At 59.7% G+C, this 27,331-nt stretch overlaps 2 protein-coding genes across 4 annotated transcripts; one reads left to right on the top strand and one right to left on the bottom strand.

Moving 5' to 3' along the window:
• Positions 1-1,155: 1,155 nt before the first annotated feature.
• CALU (calumenin) lies at positions 1,156-16,798 on the top strand. 3 transcript variants are annotated; one of them, XM_059816086.1, is made up of 7 exons: positions 1,156-1,179; positions 5,761-5,997; positions 10,662-10,855; positions 13,947-14,113; positions 14,432-14,492; positions 15,122-15,321; positions 15,611-16,798. In XM_059816086.1, the coding sequence occupies exons 2-7, from the start codon at positions 5,777-5,779 to the stop codon at positions 15,713-15,715; spliced, it is 948 nt and encodes a 315-aa protein (XP_059672069.1). In that variant the 5' UTR covers positions 1,156-1,179; positions 5,761-5,776; the 3' UTR covers positions 15,716-16,798. The 3 variants fall into 3 exon arrangements, with proteins under 3 accessions (XP_059672069.1, XP_059672068.1, XP_059672070.1); XM_059816085.1 differs by lacking the exon at positions 10,662-10,855 and adding an exon at positions 10,398-10,591; XM_059816087.1 differs by lacking the exons at positions 1,156-1,179; positions 10,662-10,855 and adding exons at positions 4,912-4,926; positions 10,398-10,591 and having other exon boundaries at positions 5,792-5,997.
• A 1,766-nt stretch (positions 16,799-18,564) lies between these two features.
• OPN1SW (opsin 1, short wave sensitive) lies at positions 18,565-25,695 on the bottom strand. The gene is made up of 5 exons (XM_059817075.1): positions 25,353-25,695; positions 23,679-23,847; positions 22,716-22,881; positions 20,533-20,772; positions 18,565-18,687 (listed from the first exon to the last, which is right to left on the bottom strand). The coding sequence occupies exons 1-5, from the start codon at positions 25,693-25,695 to the stop codon at positions 18,565-18,567; spliced, it is 1,041 nt and encodes a 346-aa protein (XP_059673058.1).
• Between the last annotated feature and the right edge of the window lie 1,636 nt (positions 25,696-27,331).

Genomic DNA, 27,331 nt, shown 5'->3' with positions numbered 1-27,331 from the left:
GAAAGGGGGTTGTGGTGAGGTGGGTGTTGGTCTCTTCTCCCAAGTGACAAGTGATAGGACAAGAGGAAATGGCCTCAAGATGCGCCAGGGGAGGTTCAGGCTAGACATTAGGAAAAAGTTCTTTACTGAGAGAGTGGTGAGACACTGGAAGAGGCTGCCCAGGGAAGTGGTGGAGTCACCATCCCTGGAGGTATTTAAAAGACGTGTCCATGTGGCGCCGAGGGACATGGTTTAGCGGTGGACTTGGCAGTGTCAGGTTAACAATTGGACTCGGTGATCTTAAGGGTCTTTTCCAACCTTCAGATACAAGGGATCCAATTCAGATACATGGGAACCAAAGCCATCAGCTCTCCACACCCACCTGCAGCATTTTGAGCAGTCCGTGCCTCAATGATTCCATGGTGAGATCCCTGTGCCTCCTGTGACAACCACCGCTCAGTGAGGCCCTGTGCAGCAGGCAGGGGCCACCCTGAGGGGAGGGCTCTCCTCACTCAGGGGTGTTTCAGGAGGAAACAGCGCTCTAAGACCGCACTGTCCCGCTGTGCTGAAGGAGGGGCAGGTCCCGCGGTGCCCCTGGCTGCCGGAAGGGCCGGGGAAGGGCCGGGGAAGGGCCGGGGAAGGGCCGGGGAAGGGCCGGGGAAGGGCCGGGGAAGGGCCCCACTGGCCCCGCTCAAAATGGCGCCTCAACCTCCACCATCGCCTCCTCCCTTTTCCCGCCCTTTCCAACCGTCGCCCGCGCGCACGTGACCGCCCCGCAGCCAACCCCGCCACGACGCCCCCGCGCGTGCGCAGTGAGGAGCGGGGCGGTGGGGACAGTGCGCGGGGCGCCCGGGTGGGCGGGGCCGCCGGCCGGCGCGCGCGTGAGGACGTGGCGCTTTCCAGCCAATCGGCGCCCGCGTCCCCGGCGGGGTGGGAGGCGGGGCTGCGGCGGGCGGAGGGGGCGGGGGCGAAGGGGCGGGGCGGTGGGCGGAGGGCAGCGTGGGGGCGGGCGAGCGGGCGGACGGGCGGCGGACAAGACCAATCGTAGCGCCGGACGTCGCGGCGGGGGAGGCGGAGCGGCGCTCTGATTGGCCGGCGGGGAGCGAGCGCGGGGGGCCGTGCGGCGTGGCGCGGCGCCTACTTCCGGTCGGCGGAGCGGCTGAGGCGAGCGGGCGGCGGCGGCGGCGGCTCCTGGTAACGGTGAGGGACGGGCCCGGTCCGGCGGGGCGGGAGGGGTCCCTGGGCCCGGCTGGTCGGCGGGGGCGCCCCTCGGGAGGGGGCAGCGGCCGACCCCGCTCCTGCGGCCCGTTACGGGGGAGCGGTAACGTGGCACCGGCCGGGCTGGGCCTCGGGAGCCCCGGGCCTGGTCGCCATGGGAACCGGGCGGCGGGGGGAAGCAGCATCGCTGTGTCGTCCGTTCCTCCTCCACTCCCCTCCCCGGTCGGTCCCGTTCGCCCTAACGGCGGGGCCTGGGGATGCGCGGCGAGGCCGCGGCGGCTCCGCTACCGCTGCGGAACGGCGCCCGTGGCCCGGCGGGGATGGATGGCGGGCGGGGGGGCAGCCGCTTGCTCTCGCCTCCCCCCTCCCCGTGCAGGCTGGGGCTCCTTGCAGCATCCCTGGGAAACGAGCGGCTCCGCGGCCTCGTTATCCCCGGGGGAAGGAGCCTCCGGCCTCGTAGCGCAGGCCCGGGGGGCGGTACCAGGCTCCCGGTGCCCGTCCCTCCGTCGGGACCCCCCGGCCTGGGCAGGCCTCAGGCCTCCTCCGGCCTCGGCCGCATCCTGCGCTGGGATAACCGGCTGCGAGGTCGCCGGTGCTGACCTGCGAGGAGACCCCCGGGGCCGGGGGGTGTCACCCCGAATCCCCCCGACCTCTTAATTAACTGTTCGCGAAAGCCCCCGCCTTCAAGTTCTTCACGTACCGGTGGGTGAACGTTTGTTTTGGGGCGTAAATTGCTGCTTTCTCACCCGTTATTTGTTTTAGCTCCTGATAAAATCAGGCGGGCCTTGGGGAGCGGAGCGAGAAGTCCTCAATCGCTGCCGTTAATTGCACAGCAGGGCCAACGCTGGCGATTTCTCATCAGAAAGGACACGTTAACCGACCCAAACCGACCCCCGATACTCAACATAATTCCGTTATCCGCACAGTTGTGTCTGTTTACCTTTCGGCATCGTGGCGTTCTGTCCTCGGCCGCTGTTTGTCACCGTCACCCCTGTCGTAACGCTGAGCTTTATCGGCGCCGTGCGGAGGTGACCCGCTGCTCTTCCACCTGCGGGTAAGGACCAGGTTTGCCTGTCAGCCCGAGGCCGCTGGGGTTGGGATTAATCCCCTTAAAAAACCAAAACAGACAAATACCCAAATTTGAGTGAGTTACGTTGTCTGGGGAGGAAAGTGTGCTTCCAAAGGGGTTCCTAGCTGTCACTCTGCTCTGAATATCGCTGCAAAACCAAGCCCAGCGCAGAATCCCGAGTTCTTCCATCACTATCACTGCAAAACCAACCGGAGTCCCAAGCTCCTCCGTCAGCTGAGGTTCCGGGAGACCCAGTTTTGTGGGAATGCTTCCCGCCTCCCCGCCGCTAATTACCGCTTCTGGCTTCCCTGCGGTTCGCCGCAGAGACCCTTTTATTTAGGACAACAGCGAACTCGCCGGCAACCCTTGCCGGCGCGGTTTGTGGTTTGCTTAACTAGCTGGGGAGAGGAGAGGGGCGCACGTACTCGAGCTCGAAGCCTTATTTTTCCCAAAACTGCGAGCTCCGAGGAAAATATGGGGGTCAGTCCTATTGGTGGAGCAGCTGTTGGTCAGCAGAAGCTGTTACTGATGTGAATTACTTATGAATAATTGTTGGTTTATGAGGTTTTTTTGTCCCAGCGAGCGCTAGAGCAACATCTTTACCCGCAGAGGTAAGGCTCATCGCCTCCCTGGCACCCGGCGTGATGCCAAGATACATGTTTGGGGTCAGATTGTCCCTTTTTAATCGCCTCCAAGCGGCTCGTGGCCTCTTCATGTGGACTTTGTAGATAAAATCGTGGTATTTACACCGATTCCGGGTCACCCTGTGCTTTAGTCCAGCCTCCTCCCAGGATTCGCTGGAGATTGGTCTGCGCTGGGATGTGCTCCAAGTGAACAAGAGTCTGGTGCTCCGTGTAAATATATAGGGAGAGTTTCTCTTAAATAATGTCTGGGGTGTTTCCCCCCTGCTGCTGAGGTCACGGCCGCGCTGGGTTGCATCAGAGGTGGCTGGGGGCTGAGGATTTTTTCACCCAGATAGAGCTTGGATCCTGCAGGCATCGCTTTTCATCTCATTTGCTTTCCGATCCGCCCGTCCCCAGGAGGACGTGGCTTTTCCCACCCTCCCTGACTGATGGTGACCGCGAAGCTCGTCCCACGTGGTTGGAGACGGAGGAACAGCGATTAAATCTCTCCGCCGTGGTCTCGAGAGGCGAGATGTGAGGAGATGGGGAAGGGATTAAGTCACCTAGCCCGGGGAGAATCCCTGGGGGGGTTTCCAGGTGTCCTTCACATTGTAAAAACCACGAGGAAGTATCACTGTGTTTAAAACTAATAAATTAAATGTGCTGGCAGGGGGTGTTGTCTGTGATACGCTGGAGAATGGTGAGGAGGAGGAGGGAAGCTACCTCTGCGCTGCCCAAAAGGATGGATGTTGCCCTCCCGGCAAGGCTGGCGTGGAGCTGCCACCGCTCCCGCCTTCCTCATCGTCTCCTCATCCTCTGCGGCAGGCGCCGGGAGAAGCCTCGGGTCATCGTGGGGCTGGCGGTGGGCGGCTCGTGCCGGCTCTCTTGGCATCCTTGCCCGCTCCGGTTTGGCTTGGCCGGCGCTCCAGTGTAGTGCGCTGTCGGCCCTCTGTAGCCAGGTGGGAAGCGTTACCACTTTCCATGATTTCTGAGTTTGTTTCTGGTTTTTTTTTTCCTAAACGGGTATTTTTGTCGCGGTGTTATCTTGGTTCCCTCCACGAGATGTGGCGAGTGAGGTTTGCAGGGTCCTGCCTTTAGAACGGCTTTGTGCCGATCAAAAACCGGATCCTCCGAATATCTGATGTAACAGGGTAGCACGGCTTTGTACTATAGCTCGTGCCGCAGAAATTATCTGTGAGTTGAGGAAGGCTGCTGTTCTTCCGGCTTTTTCATCCTTTCCGATGCTCTAGCGTGCACGTGTCTCTTCCTGCAGCTAAACTATGCCCAAACTTCCCTTTTATTTGGTCTAATTTGTGGCCAAAAGCCTGAGGCGTCGTCACACGTTTCCAGCGTACGAGCCCAGAATTCCCAGCCCGGATCCCTCGTCCCTTCCTGCTGCGGAGCTGGCTTCTTTGACGCTTGCCTTGACTATATTATACGAGTGTGACCCGTTTTCGTCCCTTTTTGGGTCCTCTGGACGCCAATGTGGTGTGGAACCAGCGCGGTTCCGGTGACGGGAAAGATGAAACAACACCGGGTCTGCCTGGGAGCCTTTATTTTGTGGGGTGAGCGGCCCCGACACCCGCTCCCATCGCCGAAGGGGTTCGTACGGCGCAAACGCTGCGCGGGTAGATCCGTTGGGTGTTACCACAGGCGTTTAGTGGATTCCTTGCCCTCCTGCCTGCATTGTTTTAGGCAAATATTGGTGAAGTGGTTGATTTTTAAATAAAAAGAATCCCTTGACCTCACCAGCTCCCGAGTAACACTTCAGGCAGGTAACTCGCCTTGTTTTATTCTATTAGAAGTGTGGGGGTTTTTTTTCCCCCTCCTGCTACTCTTTTCTACCCCCTGCAAGTAATTTTGGCTGCACAGACTCTCTTACTTCTGGTTTCTACAGGATAAAACTTAATTATACAAACTTTTTCAGGCAGGACTGCGCAAGTGGAGTTCTGCCTGCGTGGGGAGAGTCAGGTGGCTTGATCCTGCTGCTGGAGAGGCGGGATGGTGTGCTGAAGAATATGTATGTTAGCTGCCCGAGTTTTAAATTTAGATTAAAGAGATAAGGATGGGGACTACTTCAGAGAGCCCTGTTTGATTGTGGAGTATGGCTTTCGCGTTTTTATCTGGCGTTTTCTGCCCAGAGGTGTGCTGTGACCATCCCTGAGGCCGCAGTGTTACCGTGGGAGTGCCGGATGGACGACCTGGATGATAAATTACCAGAACATGAGCATCTCTGTCATTGTCTGTCACCCACCCAGCACCTAGAACTGGCTTCCAGATGAGCGTAGCGAGTCTGGTGGGACTTGAATTAATGGTGAAATACATGCGGGCGAGGCTTCCGTCCACATCAGGGTGTCGGAGGTGCTGGAGGAGTGCCCGAAGCCATGCGTTGGACAAGATACCTCGCTGGGAAGGAGGGGGTTTTTCTTTTGGGGGGGAGACCCAGCCCCGCAGGGAGGGAGTTGGGTGGGAGGAGGTGAGAGCAGACGGCAGCCGGCGACCGGCTTGGCAGGGGCTGCGTAACGGGCCATCCGCCGCGCGTGTTTGCCGTGCATCCTTCGCATTCCTCGCCGAGCAGGCTCTCCTTCCAACAGACGCAGTTGTCGCTCTCTGCCATACGGAGGGGCTCGGCTGGGGCTCGTGGGACGGCTTTGGGAGCAGGGAGCTGCTCCGGCTGTGTGTTAATAAGAGTTCCTGCAAGCGCAATAGGGCTCGGAGGTCATTTTGCCCGGATAACCTGTATTAATTCATCAGCTCTCCCCGTTTTGGTATCAGAGGTCTGGTTTGTGACCCTGGAACCGGCGCCGTGCTTCTCCGGCGTCCCCGTCGCAGCACGAGCTCCTAAATTCCTCTTCTCTCACTGTCCCGTAGGTGCGTCTGAACCACCATGACCATCCCTCAGCTCCTCCTCTGCCTGTCTCTCTCCATGCTCTGCATCTCCAGCAAACCCACCGAAAAGAAGGACCGGGTTCACCACGACCCGCAGCTCAGCGACAAGGTCCACGACGACGCGCAGAACTTCGACTACGACCACGACGCTTTCCTCGGCGCGGACGAGGCCAAAACCTTTGATCAGCTCACGCCGGAGGAGAGCAAGGAGAGACTCGGGTAAGGAAAAGAGCCGAAATAAAAACCTAATGGAGAAAGCACAATCCACTGGGGATTCGTTCTGGCCATAAACATCACCCCGGCATTCACGTATGTCCTCTTGCACCCCAGGTGGCAGAGCTAGTCTCAACTAGAGCCTTTTAAATGTCATTTTTAAGGCAGCACTAGCTGAAATTTAGTGACCAAAACAAACGGTGATGATAAAAGTTACGCAGCACGTGCGCAGTTCTCCTCGCCCGGCGGCGTTGCTCTCAGCCTGCAAGGTCACCTTGAGTCATTCCGACCGTGCGCGCTTGCCGCTAAGCACCAAATACTCCCCAAAACTACAAAGTATGAATGAAAATAAGCATCTTTCGCTTTGCCGTACTCAAACGGAGCTTGCTGCCCTCCAGTTACCGCTGGAGTCTGCAGGCCCGGGGGATTATTGGCATTTTCCTGCCCCGTTATTCTTCCCAGTCGAGAAGCAGCTGGTCGCTGCGCAGAGCCGCGAGTTAGCGAAAACAGAGTGTCTCTTGAAAACTGACTTCTGTTTCGTCGCTTTGCCTCCCCTGCCACCTGCAGACCTCAGACAGGGCGTTTATGGGCCACGGTCAGCGCTGGCTCCTTGGCGCTACAGCGTGTGCCTTTGTGCGCGCGGCAGCAGCTGCCGGCGCAGTTGTTCGAGTTGGGCTTAGAAAGGCTTAAACCTTCGGAGGTTCAGCCCCGACGAGACATTTTCGGAGGCTTTTGAGGGCTGCGCTCCTGCCTGGCACCTCCCTGGTGAGCTCGGCCTTGCCGTTGGGACGCTCCTCAAGATGTTTGACTCGTGAGGGTCCAAACTATTCGTTAAATCTGCAGCTTTGTCAGTTTTTTCTGGCTTTTGGAGGCTGCAGGCCGGTGGTGTTGCCTGCTTTCTGCCTCCTGCCCGCAGGGCAGCGTCCCAGCGTGGCTTCGCTCACCGGCGTAGTCCTCCACACCAGAGCTACAGTGGAGCAGCGCTTGCTGCAAACCACCATGAAAATTGGGGGTGGGTTTTTTTGAGGGATGAGGCTCCCTGACAAGAAGGGAAAGCTTAACCGCGTGGAGGTGCTCAGGGAAATGCCACCGGAGCGAGGTTAAACTGGATGGGTTCAGCCGGATCTCAGGGCAGGGTGATGCCAGGCTTTCCCACGTGCTTTAGCATCCGTATGGACCATCCAGGCTGCCCGCCTGGGGCAGGAGGTGACCGCGGGCCGCTCCACCAGCAGTTTGATCTCAGTTACGTCTGCTGTAAAAGATTCTTTGCTGGAGGCTGGGGTGTGAGGGGGTTTTCCCCCCTGGTGACTCTTTAAACTGGAAAAAAAACCCCTCTGGACCACTGGATCCATTGCAGCAAGGCCCTCATCGGTCTGCAAACCGCAAAATAAGACGAGCCGGGTGGCTTTTTGTGAGGGAAATAGTCTGGAGAGTCTTTTTTTTTTGTTTTTTCCCCCTAAAGCAGGAGTGAATGCAAAGGAGGTGCAGCTCCAGCTGCAGAGAGCAGAAATACGCCAGCGATCCTCCCCCCCCCGCACTGTTTTCCTGACCCGTAGGCTTTGTCATGGCTCTGCGCTTTAATTTCATTGTTCTGCTGAGTTATCTACTGGAAAAAGCTGGCAGTGGAAGCGGGGCTGGGGTAAGAGTTTCCACTCGGATGTTTTAACGAGGCCATTTCAAACCGCTCTCGCCCTTGACATAAACCAGCTTTTTTTTTTTTAGTCAGAGGCAAATTCATCACACTTTCCCGACCCTGAATTGTTTTGATAAACTTGTTATGAATGTATAATTATGTAAATGATTTTTTTTAACGGCTGTTGTGCTGTTCTGTGCCGTTGAAAGGACCCAGTTTTCTGGGAGAGAGCTCTGGCTCCGTCTTTCCCGGCTCGGTTTCCCAGCTCTTCTCACCTCCCTGTTTCTTGGGGCGACTGGGATTTCGGAACAGCGTCCCATACTCTACCTTATTTTTTGGCTTTGCCTTTTTTTTTTTTAAAGGCTGCTGAATTAGGGGAACGCTTTGTGAGTTTTTTTTTTTTCCTGGCAATAGCGCTGAGCAAACAGGATCCCCTTGCTTCCCTGGAATGCCGTGAGTGGGAAAGCGAAGCAGCCTGTTGACTCCAGCTGCCAACCATCGCAAAACATCTGGTGCCCCTGCCACCCCCTCCCCGCGCAGGGCGCTGCGGCCTGGTGTGACAAAACTGCGGGGGGGGTTTATTTTTTTTATTAAAACTTATGGTTTTCGTGGCTTTTGCCCTGGGAAAGCGGCCTGTGAGCATCTGGTTTTGGCACTAAGCCGCTGAACCAGCTGAAGGCAGAGGTTTAGGAGCTGCCGAAGAGTTTCCAGCGGCTCCGGCTTGGGGCAGAGTTTAACTTTCCCTTAACGCCGTTAAACGGGGAAGCTGTTCTCTAATTAAACCTCTGAACTTCTGCTGCCCCACCTAGAAACCTTTCCTGGAAAAATCACCCTGATGCAGCCTCCAATTCTTCATTCTGGTGTTGGTTTTATTTTTTTCCTCCAATATATCCTTGTGATGGCAGCGAGCCGTGCCGATACCCCAGCTCCGGGCGCTGAGCAGCGCTTCACAACTCGTCCGGTTTCTCGTCACCCTTGGCCGGACAGATAAAAAAGAGTTTTAGAGTGAAATCTGCCCCTGCCCAAATCTTGTCGCTCGGCTGCTCTGCTCTCTCACCTCTTGGGTTTGCTGACGCCGTGGGGTTTGGTGTCAGGGAAACCTTTTTAATAAGGCTGGGATGGTTCAGATTTTACGGTTGGGGAAGCAGCTGGGGAAATTCCCGATGGGATCCACTCCTCAGAGGCCGCTTTGTGCTAAAGCCGGGGAAGGATGATGCCCAACCGTTCCTGGGAAGCGAGTCTCCAACAAGCCCGGACCTTGACTCCTGTGTTTGCAGTTTAACCGTTCGCAGACAACCGCAGGAGCCTTTAACCTGTACCGTGGCCTCTCAGGCGAGAGCGTCGCATCCTCTCCCGGTGGTATTCCCGTCCTCCTCTCGAATGGCAAGGCCATGTGTAAAAGTTGAATTGTTTTCCTGAAATAGCAACTATTAATGTGGCTGTAAAACAACTCAGGCCTCTGAAACGTGGTGCACGGTCCGCAAGCTGCCATCTGCCGCAGGTAAAGTACGGCACCGAGCTGAAAGACTCTTCTAGAAGCAAAGCAAATACTTTTTTTTTTTTTTACCAGTCTTATCCCAATTATCTGTTCAGCCTTTCGTTTTTAGGAACATCCTTTGTGCCGCAGAGGAAATCCTGGTTTCGCTTTTTTAAAAGCAATTATGGAACAACAAAACCTGGGAGCTAAGTGCAGCGTGGCTCCGGTGTCCCGGCTGTTTGACCGGGCTGGGTTTGCACTTGATGTTTGGCTTTGCATCCGTATTCTGGGAATTGATAGTCTGGTGGTGACTTAAACCACTGTTCCTTAAAATTCCTCAAATTACTGCATTTGAGTTAAGGATTACTGAATTTAACAGAACTGGTTTCACATGGAACCTTCCTGTTAAAAGGAAAAAAAAAAAAAGATCCTGGTTGACCACCAAAATGTTTCGGGCTCTCCTCCCTGGCTTTAATCGCCTGGCGCTGCCGGGGAGCGCGCAAAACCGAAAGTTCCCAGCGCTGGGCTTGAAACGCAGCCGGTGCTGTGACCGCCTCGCGTCGTGCGGACACCGCGAGTCCTCCTAGGAGTAAAACGTGAGGAACGGGGAGGATTAAACAGCCCGGCTCCCCCTGACCCTGCTGCCTTCCCCTCCCCGAGGCTCGCGTGCATCTGCCTATGGATCTCTGCATTCCTCCCGGTGGCTTTTCTTCACAGCTGCTGCTAAAAATAAAGAAGGCACGCGGCCTCGCGCCGTGCTTTATAAACCACGCATCTCCGGTTTCTCCCTCAGTAAAGGGGTGGGTGTCGTCCTCGGGTGGGATCCGACAGCGACGTCGGCTTCTCGTCGCTGTCCTGCGAGGGTGTTGGTTTTCTTTTTTCTCTGCCTGTGCTTGGGCATGCGAACGAGCCGAGGCTCGGTCTTTGCATCCCTTCGCCAAGGCCGAGCTTCCCACTTTTTAACGTAAGTACGTAACTCCCGGCACGCCGTCGAGGTGGGAAGACGTGCGGCTGGGTGTTTTCCCAAGGCCTAACGAGAAAATGCTTTTCCCTGAAGGACACAAAACCCAAACGGCCCCAGAGCGAGCAAGCCGGTGTTTCGGCGGCTAAACCCTACCTTGGTTTTAAGGACGAGCTGTCCGCGTGGTCACGTTTGCCGGGACCCGGTAACAAAGACCTTGACTTGCTCGCTCTGGCCTCCGGGACTAGCCTGCCACCGGTTCAGGTGCTCTGCCCGGTAGAACTAGAGCCTTGTTTCCCTTTAACTTTTGCTGGATTTTTCTGCATTTTCTACAGAAAGATTGTAAGTAAAATAGATGAAGACAAAGACGGGTTTGTAACGGTGGAAGAGCTGAAAGACTGGATTAAGTTTGCACAAAAGCGCTGGATATACGAGGATGTAGAGCGGCAGTGGAAAGGGCACGACCTCAATGAGGACGGCCTCATTTCTTGGGAGGAATATAAAAATGCCACCTACGGCTACATCTTAGGTAGGTCTCGACTCTTGGGATAAAAACTTTGCGGAGCCGGCGCTTGAAACTTGCTGTTTTGTTTTTGTAGAATGATTGTAGATAAGATAGACACGGATAAGGATGGGTTTGTGACGGAGGGGGAGCTGAAAGCCTGGATTAAGAAGGCCCAGAAGAAATACGTGTATGACAGTGTCGAACGCCAGTGGCAGGAGTTTGACATGAACCAAGATGGATTTATCTCCTGGGATGAGTACAGAAACGTGACATATGGCACTTACCTCGGTAAGGGGCAAGGTGTCCGATCTGGTGGTGGTCTCTAATCAATAAAGCAGAAGTGCGATGGAGCAGAGCGGGAGCTCTCGACTCATCCCCAAAGCCTCGGACTTTAAAAAAATCCCCCCCAAAAAAAGAGCCTCCTCCCAATTTACCTTCTGACGGCATTAACGAAGGGCAATCGAAGGGGGGGGCGGGGGAAAAAGATGCGGAAAAACCCAAAGGCGAAGTTTGCGATCAACGCGCAGCTTTAACTCTGCTTTATTGATGCGCTTCATTGTGAAAATTGGCTCAAAACTCAATCCTGAGCAATAATGTGATTCGAGGCAGAGGGGGCAATCGGGTTTTTTTACCTTCTAGCTCTTGAATTTCAAGCTACTGGTGGCATTTAGTTCCCTCAGAAAGACACCGACTGACCCGTGGCCGTAGCGGCCGCCTTTTTCTGGGTGCCTGCACCCTTCCTCGATCCGCGAAGATCGTTACAAAGAGTCTTTTAATCGCTTCCCAAAGCCCTGCGTGCGCATCGCAGTTTCTCCGCTTGTCCTGCCGGTAGCTTTAGACCCCAGAGCTCGTAGATTTTTGGCACGTGAGGCAGGTCAGCGGCCCTGTAAGGACTTAACCACCCCGAGGAGCGAGGTAAGAAGCTCTTCTGGGGTTAAGATGTTAGAAAAATACCAGTTCCCCTGCCAGTTGTTCCCGCCTCCTGGAACGCAGGCATATATGGTATGATGAGCTACAGCTTGAAAGCATGAAATCAAGTTTTAATTTACTAAATATTTCCAAAGATAGTCAAATGCTCCGCAGAACGTATGGAGGCCGTGGCCTCTCGGTTCTGGCTCATCCATCTTCCCTCGGGCTGTTTCACGGCTTCTCTTTTTTTTTTCTTTTTAAAAAAGCTCGAGGAAGATCGAAGCTTTTGCCGTGCTGCCCGCTGGGGAAATCAGCCCCCCCAAAAACGCCGTCAGGTCTTACTAAGCTTCCCAGACCCCCCTCAGGGCTGGGGCAGCTCTTCCTAAGCTTCGCTTTTCCATTAATAGTGTAATTACTGGGCTCCACGGCAAGCCTAACCTGTCTGCCCCTTCGAATCCGGCCTTGAAGGGGGAGAAGAGGTCCTAGGAAGGTTTTTATCACGCTTTTTGGAGTCCCTGCAGTGGGATTTATGACCTGCAGGCGCAGAATATTTAAAAACACCCAACCTGAAAACCTTAATGCGGAAAAAAAACACCCAACGCACCTTAATGAGAAAACCATTTCTCAAGCGTAATGGGTAAGAGAGGGGAGACTCTCCCCTCCCTCCTCCTCTCTCCCCTCTCCGGCCGGAGCGGCGCTGGAAATGCCTCTGGAGAGTTTGACGCGCGGCCAAGAGGCCGGCCGATCCCTTAATCGCGTTAAGAACATCCCTCTCCCGGCGCGTGGGAGCCGAGGCACCACCCTCCCTTGCTGCTCTACTGAGTATTTAAAAAATGCTTGCTTTTTGTCATCAAAATGAAATGCTCTTTGGTTTATTTTATTTTTCGTTAAACGTCAGCGCTGGTATTAGTCACTGGGTTGCACCCAGTACTGTAATGAAGTAGCTCGGTGCGCTTCGGCGCCGGAGGCTGTTTCTGCGGATCTAAATCCTGCTTTCCCTCTGGAAAGCTAGAATATAAGGTGATAAATAACCAACAGCTTCATCTTAAAGTGAAAGTCCCTTTAAAACCTTAAAAATAAGAATATAATAGTAATAACGCAGATTTTTTTTGTTCTTCCATCCCATCAGACTCGCTTGTCACCACGGGTGGCTGGTGAAACCGGAACCGCTCGTGTTTCTCCAGCTGGTATCGCTGGGGAAGATTAAAAAGTTGAGCTTGCGGCTTCGCTGCCCGCAGCTCCCGAGCGATTCCCCAGCTCTGCTCCCCCCAACCCCCCCAGCAAACATTTCCCTGGGGACTAAAATCCAAAGCCTTTTTGGGTGGGTTTAACCCCTGTTAAACACTCGGCTCGCTGCTGCTTGCCACCTGATTAAAAAAGCCGCTCAGCCAAACGGCGGAATCGCCCGGATAAAAAAGAAATTGCTTTTAACTTCCACTCGCTCCGCTTGTCCCGCAAACCGACGCTGATCCCGAGGCTTTTTGCTCCGGCCGAGCGTTCGGCTTACGCCGCTTCCCGAGCTTTCACCTGGGGAATAGAATAGGAAACTTTAGGCTTAATTGTGCCCTAAAGGTGACTTAAAATAAAATCTTCTTACCGTCTTATATTTAACGGTTGGCCAGCACCGGGGCTCGTATAGAGCTGCTTAATCCCCTGCCTTTTGTCCTGGATGTCAACAGAGAAGGGGAGGGCGCCTTTTTTTTTGAGACCGGGCCTGGCTCTCGCTTAACTTCACCCCGCTGCGTCCTCCTCTAGCCGTATTTTTCTATAGGCCGACAAACAAAGCCGACTTCGGTATCCCGAAGCTTATCTATAGCTGTTGGCGTGGCTATATCTAGTGGCCATATGTGCCCAGATATTCCCGCGGCGGCGGGCGCTGGGTGATGTTTCGCTGGCTTTGAAGCCGCCCCGGCAGCGGAGAGCAATATCCCCTTACACATTCTCCTCCAGAAATAGCTTGGGCTGAGCCTCCAGGCCTGCACCGGCCAAAAAAACCCCGGATCTCTGTCTCCTGGGGGCATCTTCCCTGGGAATGCTGGTATCCCACGGCCGCTGGCAGCTCCTCCTCCTCTTCCTCCTGGCAGAGGAGGTGCAGGAGAGACACGACGGCCACCGATGTTGGGAAAAATTCAGGCTGCCGTGGCAAAGCACGAGGAGCTTGAGGTTGGGTTGAGGCGCTTGAGGTTGGGTTGAGGCGCTTGAGGTTGGGTTGAGGCGCTTGAGGTTGGGTTGAGGCGCTTGAGGTTGGGTTGAGGCGCTTGAGGTTGGGTTGAGGCGCTTGAGGTTGGGTTGAGGCGCTTGAGGTTGAGGCGCTTGAGGTTGAGGCACTTGAGGTTGGAGCTTGAGGTTGGGTTGAGGCGCTTGAGGTTGGGTTGAGGCGCTTGAGGTTGGGTTGGCGGTGACCATGGGGCATTTCTCCCCTCTGCCCGAGCTGACATGGGGCGACTGCCTCTTCTCTTCTCGTGCCCAGATGACCCGGACCCCGATGACGGATTTAATTACAAACAAATGATGGTGCGAGATGAACGGCGCTTCAAGATGGCTGACAAGGATGGAGACTTGACCGCCACCAAAGAAGAGTTCACCGCCTTTCTGCACCCCGAAGAGTACGATTACATGAAAGACATCGTCGTACAGGTGGGTCCGCTGCGGCTGGTGATCTCGCACAAAACGTGGCGTTTACGGGTGGGGGAAAAAAACGGATGGGAGAGGGTTGGAAATCTGTGTGTTCACCAGAAACCGTCCTGCGGCGGGACGGCCTCCAGCAGATCGGGCAGACGTGGGTCAGGGATGGCTGTGGAGCACAAAATTTGGCTTTTGGGGGTTTTTTTAGCGTGCGGATGGCATCCTCGTGCTTGCTGGGGCTGGCACGGGGCTGGATCCGTCCCGGTAAGGGGGTCGCTGCCGGAGGGGGGATTGCTCTGAGCCCGGCTAACCGCCGTCTCCTCCTTGCAGGAGACCATGGAGGACATCGACAAGAACGGGGACGGCTTCATCGACCTGGAGGAGTACATAGGTGAGACGCCGGCGCCTCAGCTCTGCCGCCGCCCTCTGCGTCCCCTCCGGCCGGAGCAGCTGCCGGCATGTGCTTTCCCGTCCCTCCCCCTCCTGGAATTTTATTATCTCTCTTAACTTCCTAACTTTAGCCCGGCCCCGCTCCTCCATCTGCTCGAAAGCCAGGGTTGTCCCCTCTTTTAACGCGGCGGGGGCTGCCCGTCCCCGCCCTCGGCAGCGGTGGGACGCGGAACAGCTGCCCTTTTCAACACCCCTTATCCGACACGGAGAGCTTCGGCCGGGGAGAGGGGCGGCGCGCAGCGCGTCCCGCTCCAAAATACGTCAGGAGAGAGGCTGCCCGCTTCTCCAAACCGATCCCAAGCGGCGCTTTGAAGATTTTTGGGGCTGAATTTAGGGAAATAAAGTGGCTTGAAGTCAATCCTCGAAGATGGGAAAGGGGGAGCTTCCCTGGGGATGCGGGGTGGGTCTTGTCATTGCAGCCCGCACGCCGATCCTGGGGTCTCACCGGGCGCGATCCCCACTCCCATGGGATGGTGGAGGGGTGCGTGCGCGTCCGTCCGTCCCGCCGGCGGTTCTTCCTTTGGGATGGATCCGCTGGAAGGGTGCGCAGCCCGTCCCTCCTCCTTCCAGGTGACATGTACAGCCACGACGGGGACGCCGACGAACCCGAGTGGGTGAAGACGGAGCGGGAGCAATTCGTGGAGTTCAGAGACAAGAACCGCGACGGCAAAATGGACAAGGACGAAACCAAAGATTGGATCCTCCCTTCGGATTACGACCACGCCGAGGCCGAAGCGCGGCACCTCGTCTACGAATCCGACCAGAACAAGGTGGGGGCTCCGGCGAGGAATTCCGTACCCCAGGATCTCTGCCGGAGCTCGACCTGGCGGCTCGGAAACCTTCCTCTCCCCAACGCCAAGGCTAACGCCCTTTCTTGGCAAGCGCCTTCGTTAAGCTGTTTAATTAAGAGTTGCCCGGGCGCGCGCTCCCCGCGGCGGTTCGGCTCCCCCGGGGCAGCGCCCTCCATCCCTCGGGAGGGGGAGCGGGATCTTTTTGGGAGCCGGGGAGGGAGAAACGGAGGGAAATAACAGGAATTTACGTGTCCCCGCTCTCTCGCAGGACGGCAAGCTGACCAAAGAGGAGATCGTGGAGAAGTACGACTTGTTCGTGGGGAGCCAGGCCACAGACTTCGGGGAGGCCTTGGTGCGACACGACGAGTTTTAAGAGCTGTGTACAGAGGAAGCCGTTTCTCAAATAATTTATTTTTTACCGTTTCTGGGATTATCGTAAGAAACATTTTTCGCTACTGAGACTGTTATTTCAGGCGATGAGGTGAAACAACAACAAAAATCGCTCTTCCCGTCCTCTTATTTTTTTTTTTCCCCCTTCTTCCCCGAGGGATGGGGACTCGCTCTTCCGAAAACCACCTCTCCTTACGGCACGTTGGGCGTTTTTTGGGTTTGTTTTTTTTTTTTTTTTAGATTTACACGTTGTTTTACGGTCTTAACGAGTTCTTGTTTATTTTTGTATTCCTTTTTGGTTCCACGTCAAGCGAAGAAACGCGTATCCCGACCGGTGAAGGGCAGAGCAGCGGGAACGCTTCTCCCCTTGCCCTGCCTCCCTCTCTTCCCTTTGATTTATTTTTTTTTTGGTATGTACTCAGTCTTTTATTTTAAAAAATAAAAAAATTAAGGGGAAAAAAAACCCCTAGAACAAGCCAGAGAACAATAGGGCCAAAAGGAAAAATAAAACGAGAGGTTGAGTCATGCTTGTTTTAGACCGGGCTTTGCAAATCCAACCACGCATCCTCGCTCCCGCCGGGAGTCCTGCTCAGCTCCTCGCCCGCTCCCTGCCCCTCCGCCGGCGCTTTTCCTGGCTTCTCCGGGAGGAGCTGGATTTGCAAACCCTCTCCCAAACGGCAGCGAGGCTCGGCCCGTCCTCCTCCCGTCAGGAATTGGGCTTCACTCCTTCCCCCAGCCCAATTGACGAGCCCGTTAATGGATCGGGTGCCGGAAAAGCGCCGGCAGTACAAAGCCGGTGGCGTCGGTTCCTTCCCCATCAAGACATTTTCCCGCTTTCCGCAGCTGCGGCCGTCGCACAAAGTGCCTTTAATCCACCCAAAAACGCTGCGAAGGAGGAGCGGGCTGGGGGGAGCCACGCTCGCCCCCCTCCCCTCCCATGAATTTGCTCTTTCTCGATTCTTACTAATAATATTATTATTATTTTTTAATTTTGGGGGTTTTTTTTAACCCTGCATTCCCCGCTCGCCCCAGGGCTGTCTCGCTTCCCTCTCGCCACCCCATCACCTCGGCCCACCCACCGCGACGTGGATCCTTCTCCGGCGGCTTCACCCAGAGGTCGGTGCGGCCGCGAAAAAACCCAAAACCCACCCAAACCCCTGTTTCTCCCTCAAATCGCTCTCCGAGGGTTAAAAACGCGGACTGTAACGTATATATACTCCTATTTCATGTACCTTTCTTCAAATAACGCCTCTGCTACAACTCCGTGGGCAATCGGAGAATCCCAGACGAGATCCGGGCGGTAAACCTGCCTTCGGCGCTCGCCCCCGGCTCGGGGATTTGGCCGGAGAGCGAGCGGCGTTAACGATTTCAGACACTAATTCCCTTTCCCGCCGCGGGGTTCGCCCCACTTGTGGCGGCGTCGGCGTCGTATTCCCCCCCCAATTACTCCCTCGAGTATTTCTCCTCTCGGGATGGTATAATTTTGTCCGTCAGGTGTAAACGGAGTTTCGCCGGAGGATTCCGCGGCAAAATAAACCTGGTTACGTTGACACCCCCGCCCCGTAAGCCGCGTCGTGACGGAATTGCTCCCACTTTACCCCAAAAAACCGTGACGCGGGTGAGGGCTGACGCAGCCCCTGCGCCCCCCACCCGCCATCGCTCCCCTGGAGGGGGCACCCCCGAATCGGGGCGCCGGGCTCCCCCCTGGGCCGTGTCCCGGGGGGCTCAGCCAGCCCCTCTCGTCTGCCCCCCAAGTTGCACCCCGAACCGGGCACCGGCACCGTGGGGGAGGTTGGGGTGTGGGGCTGGTGGGGGGGACTGGTCCTCGGTAAGCCCTGCTGCCCCATGGATGGGGGGCTCAGCACCACCCCTGCCCCATAGATGGGGGGCTCAGCACCACACCAGCCCCACAGATGGGATCCAGCACCACTCCAGCCCCACAGATGAGGGTTGTGCATCACCCTGACCCCATGGATGGGATCCAGCCCAGCCCCATGGATGGGGGCTCTGCACCACTCCAGCCCCATGGATGGGGGCTCTGCACCACCCCAGCCCCATAGAAGGGGGCTCAGCCCCACGCCAGCCCCATGGATGGGATCCAGCCTTGCCCCATGGATGGGGGGCTCAGCACCACCCCTGCCCCATAGATGGGGGGCTCAGCACCACCCCAGCCCCACAGATGGATCCAGCACCACTCCAGCCCCACAGATGAGGGTTGTGCATCACCCTGACCCCATGGATGGGATCCAGCCCAGCCCCATGGATGGGGGCTCTGCACCACCCCAGCCCCATAGAAGGGGGCTCAGCCCCACGCCAGCCCCATGGATGGGGCTCGAAACCACCCCAGCCCCATAGATGGGGGTCGGAACTACCCCAGCTGTATGAATGGGGGGCTCAGCCCCACCCCGGCCCCACAGATGGGATCCAGCCTTGCCCCAGCCCTATGGGTGGGGGCTCAGCCCCATGGATGGCATCCATCCTTGCCCCAGCCCCACAGATGGGGGGCTCAGCCGCACCCCAACCCCATGGGTGGTGGTGGGGGAGCGGGGGCAGCACCCCACCTCCCTGCCCCACCACTGGGTCCCGCACCGGCATCGCCGTGGGGCCGAGCCACCCACGGGACCCTCCCCGTCCCCACCCCGCCGTGGGGCCACCGACGCGCAGACGGGCTCAGCGTTGCGTTCAGATCGCGGCGGTGGTTTATTGTCCCACCCGCGCCTACATCCTAGGCTGGCCGAGGGGGCGGCCCCGGACCCCCAGGGCAGCCCCAGCCCCATAGCGGGGAGAGCCGGGGTGGGGGGTCCTGGGGCCGGGGCGGGCGCTGGCGGCTCCTCAGCTGGGGCTGACCTGGCTGGAGGAGACGGACGAGACCTCCGTCCTCTGGGCCGAGCTGGAGATGTCCGAGTCGTCCGTCATGGGCTTCCCGCAGACCGTCTCCATGATGCAGGCGCGGAACTACGGGGACGGGGACCCGCGGCCGGCTCAGCCCCGGGGCGGGGGACCGGGGTGTCCCCTGTCCCCAGCCCTGGGACGCTCTTCCCACCCCCGGTGTCACATTGGCCCCATCTCCTGCCCCCGGGAACACGGTACCCCCCACCCTGGTGATGACCCTGGGTGTGCCCGGGTGTCCCCAAGTGTCCCCGGGTGTCCCTCATCCTCTCTCATCCCCCGTCCCCGGGATGTCCCCAGTCCCTTGGCACCAGATGTCCCTGGTCCCCAGTCCATGGTCATCCCTGAGCATCCCTGCACATCCTTGGTCCCCAAGTGTCCCCTTGGGTGTCCCTAGATGTCCTTGGGTGTCCCCAAGTGTCCCCTTGGGTGTCCCTAGATGTCCTTGGGTGCCCCGAAGCGTCCTCAGTCCCCAGGTGTCCTCGTCCCCAGGTGTCCATGGTCTCTGCATGTCCCCAGGCCGTTGGCATCCTTGGTGCCCAGTCCCCAGGTGTCCCTGGCCATCCCCGGTTGACCCTGGTCCCCAAGTGTCCCTGGTCCCCAGATGTCCTTGGGCACCCCGGGATGTCCCCAGTGCCTGGGGGTCCCTGGATGTCCCCATCACCCAGGTGTCCCCGGGATGTCCCCATCGCCCGGGCATCCCTTGGTGTCCCCATTTCCTGGGTGTCCTGGGATGTCCCCATTGCCCGGGTGTCCCTGGGTGTCCCCATTGCCCAGGTGTCCCCAGGATCCCCCTGTCACCTGGGTGTCCCCAGGATCTCCCCAGTGCCTGAGTGTCCCTGGATGTCCCCAGTGCTCAGGTGTCCCCAGGATCTCCCCATTGCCTGGGTGTCCTTGGGATGTCCCCATCACCCAGGTGTCCCTGGCATGTCCCTATTGCCCGGATGTCCCGGGGTTGTCCCCATCGCCTGGGTGTCCTGGGATATCGCCATTGCCTGGGTGTCCCTGGGTGTCCCCATCACCCAGGTGTCCCTGGCATGTCCCTATTGCCCGGATGTCCCGGGGTTGTCCCCATCGCCTGGGTGTCCTGGGATATCGCCATTGCCTGGGTGTCCCTGGGTGTCCCCATCACCCAGGTGTCCTTGGCATGTCCCTATTGCCCGGACGTCCCGGGGTTGTCCCCATCGCCTGGGTGTCCTGGGATATCGCCATTGCCTGGGTGTCCCTGGGTGTCCCCATCACCCAGGTGTCCCAGGATGTCCCCATTGCCCAGGGGTCCCAAGGTGTCCCCAGTGCCTGAGTGTCCCAGGATGTCGCCATTGCCCGGACGTCCCATCGCCTGGGTGTCCTGGGATGTCCCCATTGCCTGGGTGCCCCAGGGTGTCCCCATCGCCCAGGTGTCCCAGGATGTCCCCATTGCCCAGGTATCCTGGCGTGTCCCCATCACCTGGGTGGCCTGGGATGTCCCCATTGCCTGGGTGCCCCAGGGTGTCCCCATCACCCAGGTGTCCCCGGGATGTCCCCATTGCCCGGACATCCCAGTGTGTCCCCATCACCTGGGTGTCCTGGGATATCGCCATTGCCCGGACGTCCCTGGGTGTCCCCATCACCCAGGTGTCCCCAGGACATCCCCATTGCCTGGACATCCCGGGGTGTCCCCATCGCCTGGGTGGCCTGGGATGTCCCCATTGCCCAGGTGCCCCAGGTGTCCCCATCACCCAGGTGTCCCAGGGTGTCCCCATTGCCCGGACATCCCGGGGTGTCCCCATTGCCCAGGTGCCCCAAGGTGTCCCCATTGCCCGGGTGTCCCAGGATGTCCCCATTGCCTGGACATCCCGGGGTGTCCCCATCACCCAGGTGTCCCCGGGATGTCCCCACTGCCCGGGCGTCCCGGGGTGTCCCCGGGGGCACCTGTTTGTTCATGAAGCAGTAGATGATGGGGTTGTAGATGCAGGCGCTCTTGGAGAAGAAGGCAGGGATGGTGACCAGGCGCAGGTCCAGCCCGTGGTTCCGGTTGTTGACCATGTACATGGCCAGAGCCGCGTAGGGCACGTAGCAGAGGCAGAAGGAGCCCACCATCACCACCACCATGCGGGACACCTCCCGCTCCGCCTTCTGCGTCGTGGCCGACTCCTGCTGCTGCGCGGCCACCTGCGCCCCAAGGAGGGGGTCAGGGTCCGGCCTCCCGCCCCCCGCCTGCCCCCTGCCTCCGTCCCGCTGTCCGAGCAGTCCCTCCGTCTCTCCATCCCTCCATTCCTTTTACCCTCCTTCCCTCCATCCTGCCCACCCTCCTTCCCTCCATCCTGCCCACCCTCCTTCCCTCCAGCCAATCCTCCAACTCTCCATCTCTCCATCCCTCCATTCTGGCCACCCTCCATCCTTCCAGCCACCCTTCCATCTCTCCGTGTCTCCATCCCTCCAGCCAACCCTCCCTCTCGCCATCCCTCTTTCCCTCCATCCCTCCAATGTTCCTGCCCTCCGTTCCTCCATCTCTCTGTCCTGCCATCCCTCCAACCCTCCGTCCCTCCATCTCTCTCTGTCTCCATCCCTCCCACCCTCCTACTCTATATCCTGCCAACTCTCCTTCCCTCCATCCCTCCCTCCATCCAACCCTCCATCCCTCCATCCCTCCAGCCAACCCTTCTTCCTTCCTTCCCTCCTTCCCTCCATCCCTCCAGCCATCCCTCCATCCCTCCATCTCTCCGTGTCTCCATCCCTCCTGCCCTCCTACTCTCCATCCTGCCAACTCTCCTTCCCTCCTGCCCTCCATCCCTCCGGCCATCCCTCCATCCCTCCTGCCCTCCTTCCCCCTTCCTTCCTTCCTTCCTTCCCTCCATCCATCCCTCCATCCTTATAGCCTTCTTCCTTCCCTCCTTCCCTCTGTCCCTCCATCGCTCCATCTCTCCACCCTACCATCCCTCCAGCCCTCCTTCCCTCCATCCATCCCTCCATCCCCACTGCCCTCCTTCCCTCCATCCCTCCATTCTTCCAGCCATCCCTCCATCCTTCCATCCCTCCAGCCCTCCAGCCAGCCCTTCTTCCTTTCTTCCCTCCTTCCTTTCATCCCTCCATCGCTCCATCTCTCCACCCTGCCATCCCTCCAGCCATCTCTCCACCCTTCCTGCCCTCCTGACCTCCATCCCTCCTACCCTCCTTCCCTTCATCCCTCCAGCCATCCCTCCATCTGTCCAGCCATCCCTCCATCCCTCCATCCTTCCTACCCTCCTTCCCTCCATCCCTCCAGCCATCCCTCCATCTGTCCAGCCATCCCTCCAGCCCTCCATCCATCCCTCCATCCTTCCTACCCTCCTTCCCTCCATCCCTCCAGCCATCCCTCCATCTGTCCAGCCATCCCTCCAGCCCTCCATCCATCCCTCCATCCTTCCTACCCTCCTTCCCTCCATCCCTCCAGCCATCCCTCCATCTCTCCAGCCATCCCTCCATCCCTCCATCCATCCCTCCATCCTTCCTACCCTCCTTCCCTCCATCCCTCCAGCCATCCCTCCATCTCTCCAGCCATCCCTCCATCCCTCCATCCATCTCTCCATCTCTCCTGCCCTCCATCCCTCCAGCCATCCCTCCATCTCTCTAGCCATCCCTCCATCCCTCCAGCCATCTCTCCACCCTTCCTGCCCTCCTGTCCTCCTTCCCCCCATCCCTCCAGCCATCCCTCCATCCCTCCTGCCCTCCTTCCCTCCATCCCTCCAGCCATCCCTCCATCTCTCCAGCCATCCCTCCATCCATCTCTCCATCTCTCCTGCCCTCCATCCCTCCATCCCTCCAGCCATCCCTCCATCCCTCCTGCCCTCCTTCCCTCCATCCCTCCAGCCATCCCTCCATCCATCTCTCCATCTCTCCTGCCCTCCATCCCTCCATCCCTCCAGCCACCCCTCCATCCCTCCAGCCATCCCTCCATCTCTCCAGCCATCCCTCCATCCCTCCTGCTCTCCAGCCCTCTTTCCCTCCCTCCCTTTGGCCATCTCCTCCCTCCCTCCTTCCCTCCCTCCCTCAATCCCATCTCCCCCACCTCCCCGCCATCCTCCCGCCCTTGCACACGCGTGTGCCCCCCCGCCCCGTGCCCCCCCGGGACTCACGGCCCGCAGGGCGCTGAGCAGCTGGGAGTAGGAGAAGATGATGAGGGAGAGGGGCACGATGAAGCAGAAGATGAAGAGGAACCAGGTGTAGTACTCGCTCTTGTACTTGGTGCCCACCGTGTACCAGTCGGGGCCGCAGGAGCACTGCAGCCCCTCCGGCACGTACCTGCGGGGACACGTGCGCTCGCTGCCCGCTCCACGCCACGTGGCACCCCCGTGGCACCCCCCCGGCATCCTGTTGTACCCCTGTGGCATCCCTATGGCACCCCATGGCACCCCATGGCATTGCCAGCCCGCTCCGCACCCCTGTGGCATCTCACTGGCACTCCTGTGGCACCCCTGTGGCACCCCTATAGCACCCCTATGGCACCCTTATGGCACCCCATGGCACCCCGTGGCACTGCTGGGTGGCTCAGAACCCTCCTGGGACCCCCCATGGCACCCCCGTGGCACTGCTGGGTGGCTCAGCACCCTCCTGGGACCCCCCATGGCACCCCCGTGGCACTGCTGGGTGGCTCAGCACCCTCCTGGGACCCTCCTGGGACCCCCCTGGCACCCCATGGCACCCCCGTGGCACTGCTGGGTGGCTCAGCACCCTCCTGGGACCCCCCATGGCACCCCATGGCACCCCCGTGGCACTGCTGGGTGGCTCAGCACCCTCCTGGGACCCTCCTGGGACCCCCCATGGCACCCCCGTGGCACTGCTGGGTGGGTCAGCACCCTCCTGAGACCCTCCTGGGACCCCCCATGGCACCCCATGGCACCCCCGTGGCACTGCTGGGTGGCTCAGCACCCTCCTGGGACCCCCCATGGCACCCCGTGGCACCCCCGTGGCACTGCTGGGTGGCTCAGCACCCTCCTGGGACCCCCCATGGCACCCCGTGGCACCCCCATCACCCGCCCGCGCCACTCCTGGGGATGCTCAGCACCCTGCCCGCACCCTGCCCGCCGTCGCCCCCCAACCTGCTCCACCCGAAGAAGGGGGGGATGGCCACGCCGATGCCGATGACCCAGGTGGCCACCACCACCAGGAGGGCGTGCTTGGAGCTGAAGCGGAAGTTGCCGAAGGGTTTGCAGATGACGATGTAGCGCTCGAAAGCCAGGAAGGCCAAGGACCACCCCGTCACCAGCCCTGGGGGGGGGCACCACCGGGACCTCAACCCACGTCCCACCAACCCCCGTGGCACCACCGGGCCATGGTGGTCACCTCCACCTACAACCCCAGTGGTCACCCCAACTCCCACAGCCCCACCAGACCATGGTGGTCACCCCAACTCCTACAGCTCCACCAGACCACGGTGGTCACCCCAACTCCTACAGCTCCACCAGATGGTGGTCACCCCAACTCCTCCAGCTCCACCAGACGGTGGTGGTCACCCCAACTCCTCCAGCCCCACCAGACCACGGTGGTCACCCCAACTCCTCCAGCCCCACCAGACGGTGGTGGTCACCCCAACTCCTCCAGCCCCACCAGACCACGGTGGTCACCCCAACTCCTACAGCTCCACCAGATGGTGGTCACCCCAACTCCTCCAGCCCCACCAGATCACAATGGTCACCCCAACTCCTCCAGCCCCACCAGAGCACAATGGTCACCCCAACTCCTACAGCTCCACCAGATGGTGGTGGTCACCCCAACTCCTCCAGCCCCACCAGAGCACAATGGTCACCCCAACTCCTCCAGCTCCACCAGACGGTGGTGGTCACCCCAACTCCTCCAGCCCCACCAGAGCACAATGGTCACCCCAACTCCTGCAGCTCCACCAGACGGTGGTGGTCACCCCAACTCCTCCAGCCCCACCAGACCACGGTGGTCACCCCAACTCCTCCAGCCCCACCAGACGGTGGTGGTCACCCCAACTCCTCCAGCCCCACCAGACCACGGTGGTCACCCCAACTCCTACAGCTCCACCAGATGGTGGTCACCCCAACTCCTCCAGCCCCACCAGATCACAATGGTCACCCCAACTCCTCCAGCCCCACCAGAGCACAATGGTCACCCCAACTCCTACAGCTCCACCAGATGGTGGTGGTCACCCCAACTCCTCCAGCCCCACCAGAGCACAATGGTCACCCCAACTCCTCCAGCTCCACCAGACGGTGGTGGTCACCCCAACTCCTCCAGCCCCACCAGAGCACAATGGTCACCCCAACTCCTGCAGCTCCACCAGACGGTGGTGGTCACCCCAACTCCTCCAGCCCCACCAGACCACGGTGGTCACCCCAACTCCTCCAGCCCCACCAGAGCACAATGGTCACCCCAACTCCTGCAGCTCCACCAGACGGTGGTGGTCACCCCAACTCCTCCAGCCCCACCAGATCATAGTGATCACCCCTACCTCCAGCCCCACCAGACCATGGCGGTCACCCCAACTCCTCCAGCCCCACCAGACCACGGTGGTCACCCCAACTCCTCCAGCTCCACCAGAAGGTGGTGGTAACCCCAACTCCTCCAGCCCCACCAGACCACGGTGGTCACCCCAACTCCTCCAGCCCCACCAGAGCACAATGGTCACCCCAACTCCTGCAGCTCCACCAGACGGTGGTGGTCACCCCAACTCCTCCAGCCCCACCAGACCACAGTGGTCACCCCAACTCCTCCAGCCCCACCAGAGCACGGCGGTCACCCCCACTTACCTCCGGTGGCCCCCACAAAGCCCTCCAAGGCACACATGTTCTTGCCGAAGACGAAGTAACCCTGGGAGCTGGAGATGAAGACGGTGAAGACGCTGAAGATGCAGCAGATGAAGCCGCTGAAGGAGATGTTGACCAAGATGTAGTTGAGGGGTTGCCTCAGCTTCTTGTACTTGACGGTGACCACCAGGACGATGGTGTTGAGGGGGGTCCCCACCAAGAAGACGATGCCCATGAAGGCGGTCTGCAGGTAGAACGCCCACAACGGACCGATGTGATATTGGGGACCGTCCCAAGGTCCCACCGAGGACCTGTTCTTGAAGAGGTAAAACTCTTCATCCGACATGGTGACGGGGCTGGGGGGGGTGGGGGGACACGGGGGGCCACTGCCCTCCCCCTCTGATATACCCTGCCCAGCCCCAAGCCGCTTAAGGGCTGAGGGGGGGATCAAGGCTTCATCCTTGGGCAAACTTGGGGATTAGGGGGGGCTAAGCCGGGCTCAGAGCCTAATCGGCATCCCTAAGCCGGGCCGAGCCGATTGCCGGGGCTCCGGGCGGATTTGGGGGGCGGGGGGGGGGCGCGTAAGGGCCCCCCATCCCCGTCTCGGGGGTTCGGGGGTCCCCAGAGACACGCAGGGGCCCCCCAAGCTTGGTCTTGCTGCCGTTGGGATGTCCCAGTCCGGTGCGCCCCGGGTTGGTCCTGGGGGGGGGCTTGGGGTGTCCAGGGGGTGGTGGGGTCCCCCTCGCCCCCCCCCCCTCCCCGAGCGCTCTAGGGTGCCCCCACAGCCCCGCGGGGACACCCGGTGTCACCCACCATTTATCGTCCCCTGCTTTGTGTTGGGGGGGGGCAGGGGTCCTGCTGTGGGGGGACCCCCCTGGGGTGGGGGGGGCTCAGTGCTGGGGGTGAAGGTGGGAGCACACGGCCGGGGGGGGCTCCTGGGGGGGGGGGCACTGCTCGGGGTGGGGGGGGCTGTTGGGGGGTGCAGTGCTGGGGGGTTCATTGTCGGGGGGGGGGGCACTGTCCTGGGGGGGATGTTGGGGGGTGCAGTGCTGGGGGTGCAATGCCGGGGGGGTGCATTGCTGGGGGGGGCACTTTTAGGAGGGGGGCACTATTGGGGGGTGACTGCAGAGGGGTACATTTCGGGGGGGGGTGTGTGTGCACTTTCGGGGGGTGCGCTTGCTTGGGGGTGCATTGCCGGGTGGAGGGGGGGGACACTTTTGGGGGGGCTGCACTGCTGCGGGGTGCATGGATGGGGGGGCGCTGCAGGGGGGTGCGCTGCTGGGGGGGTGTGCTCACTTTTGGGGGGGTGCACTGCTGGGGGGGGTGTGCATGGTTGGGGGGTGCATGGCTGGGGGGGCACTTTGGGGGGGGCACTTTGGGGGGGCACTTTGGGGGGGCACTTTCGGGGGGCACTTTGGGGGGCCACTTTGGGGGGGGCACTTGGGGGGGCACTTTCGAGGGGGGCACTTTGGGGGGGCACTTCGGGGGGGAACTTGCGGGGGGGCACTTTCGAGGGGGGCACTTTGGGGGGGCACTTCGGGGGGGGCACTTGGGGGGGCACTTTCGAGGGGGGCACTTGCGGGGGGCACTTTGGGGGGGGCACTTTGGGGGGGCACTTTCGGGGGGCACTTTGGGGGGGCACTTTGGGGGGGCACTTTCGAGGGGGGCACTTTGGGGGGCACTTTGGGGGGGCACTTTCGGGGGGGCACTTTCGAGGGGGCATTTTGGGGGGCACTTTGGGGGGCGACTTTCGGGGGGGCACTTTCGGGGAGGCGCTTTCGAGGGGGCACACATTGGGGGGCACTTTGGGGGGGCACTTTCGAGGGGGGGCACTTTGGGGGGCACTTGGGGGGGGCACTTTCGGGGGGGGGGGCACTGCGGAGAGGTGCATTGCCGGGGGGGGTGTGTGTGCACTTTCGGGGGGGCTCCACCGCTGCTGCTGCCCCTCCCGTGTCCCCCCCCCGCCGCGACCCACGCGTGAC

This window comes from Gavia stellata, chromosome 4 (genome assembly GCF_030936135.1).
Source record: "Gavia stellata isolate bGavSte3 chromosome 4, bGavSte3.hap2, whole genome shotgun sequence".
NCBI lineage: Eukaryota > Metazoa > Chordata > Aves > Gaviiformes > Gaviidae > Gavia > Gavia stellata.
Note: the sequence above shows the minus strand (reverse complement) of the source record. Positions and strands in the feature narration are given on the sequence as shown.

What these genes read in the sequence shown, in the direction of transcription:
- CALU (XM_059816086.1), top strand. Translation starts at nt 5,777, where the DNA reads ATGACCATCCCTCAGCTCCTCCTCTGCCTGTCTCTCTCCATGCTCTGC. An exon ending in GACATATGGCACTTACCTCG is followed by an intron (nt 10,856 to 13,946) that starts GTAAGGGGCAAG and finishes TCTCGTGCCCAG; the next exon opens with ATGACCCGGACCCCGATGAC. An exon ending in CGACCTGGAGGAGTACATAG is followed by an intron (nt 14,493 to 15,121) that starts GTGAGACGCCGG and finishes TCCTCCTTCCAG; the next exon opens with GTGACATGTACAGCCACGAC.
- OPN1SW (XM_059817075.1), bottom strand. Translation starts at nt 25,695, where the DNA reads ATGTCGGATGAAGAGTTTTACCTCTTCAAGAACAGGTCCTCGGTGGGA. An exon ending in CCCTTCTTCGGGTGGAGCAG is followed by an intron (nt 22,882 to 23,678) that starts GTTGGGGGGCGA and finishes GTGTCCCCGCAG; the next exon opens with GTACGTGCCGGAGGGGCTGC. An exon ending in TGCTCAGCGCCCTGCGGGCC is followed by an intron (nt 20,773 to 22,715) that starts GTGAGTCCCGGG and finishes CTTGGGGCGCAG; the next exon opens with GTGGCCGCGCAGCAGCAGGA.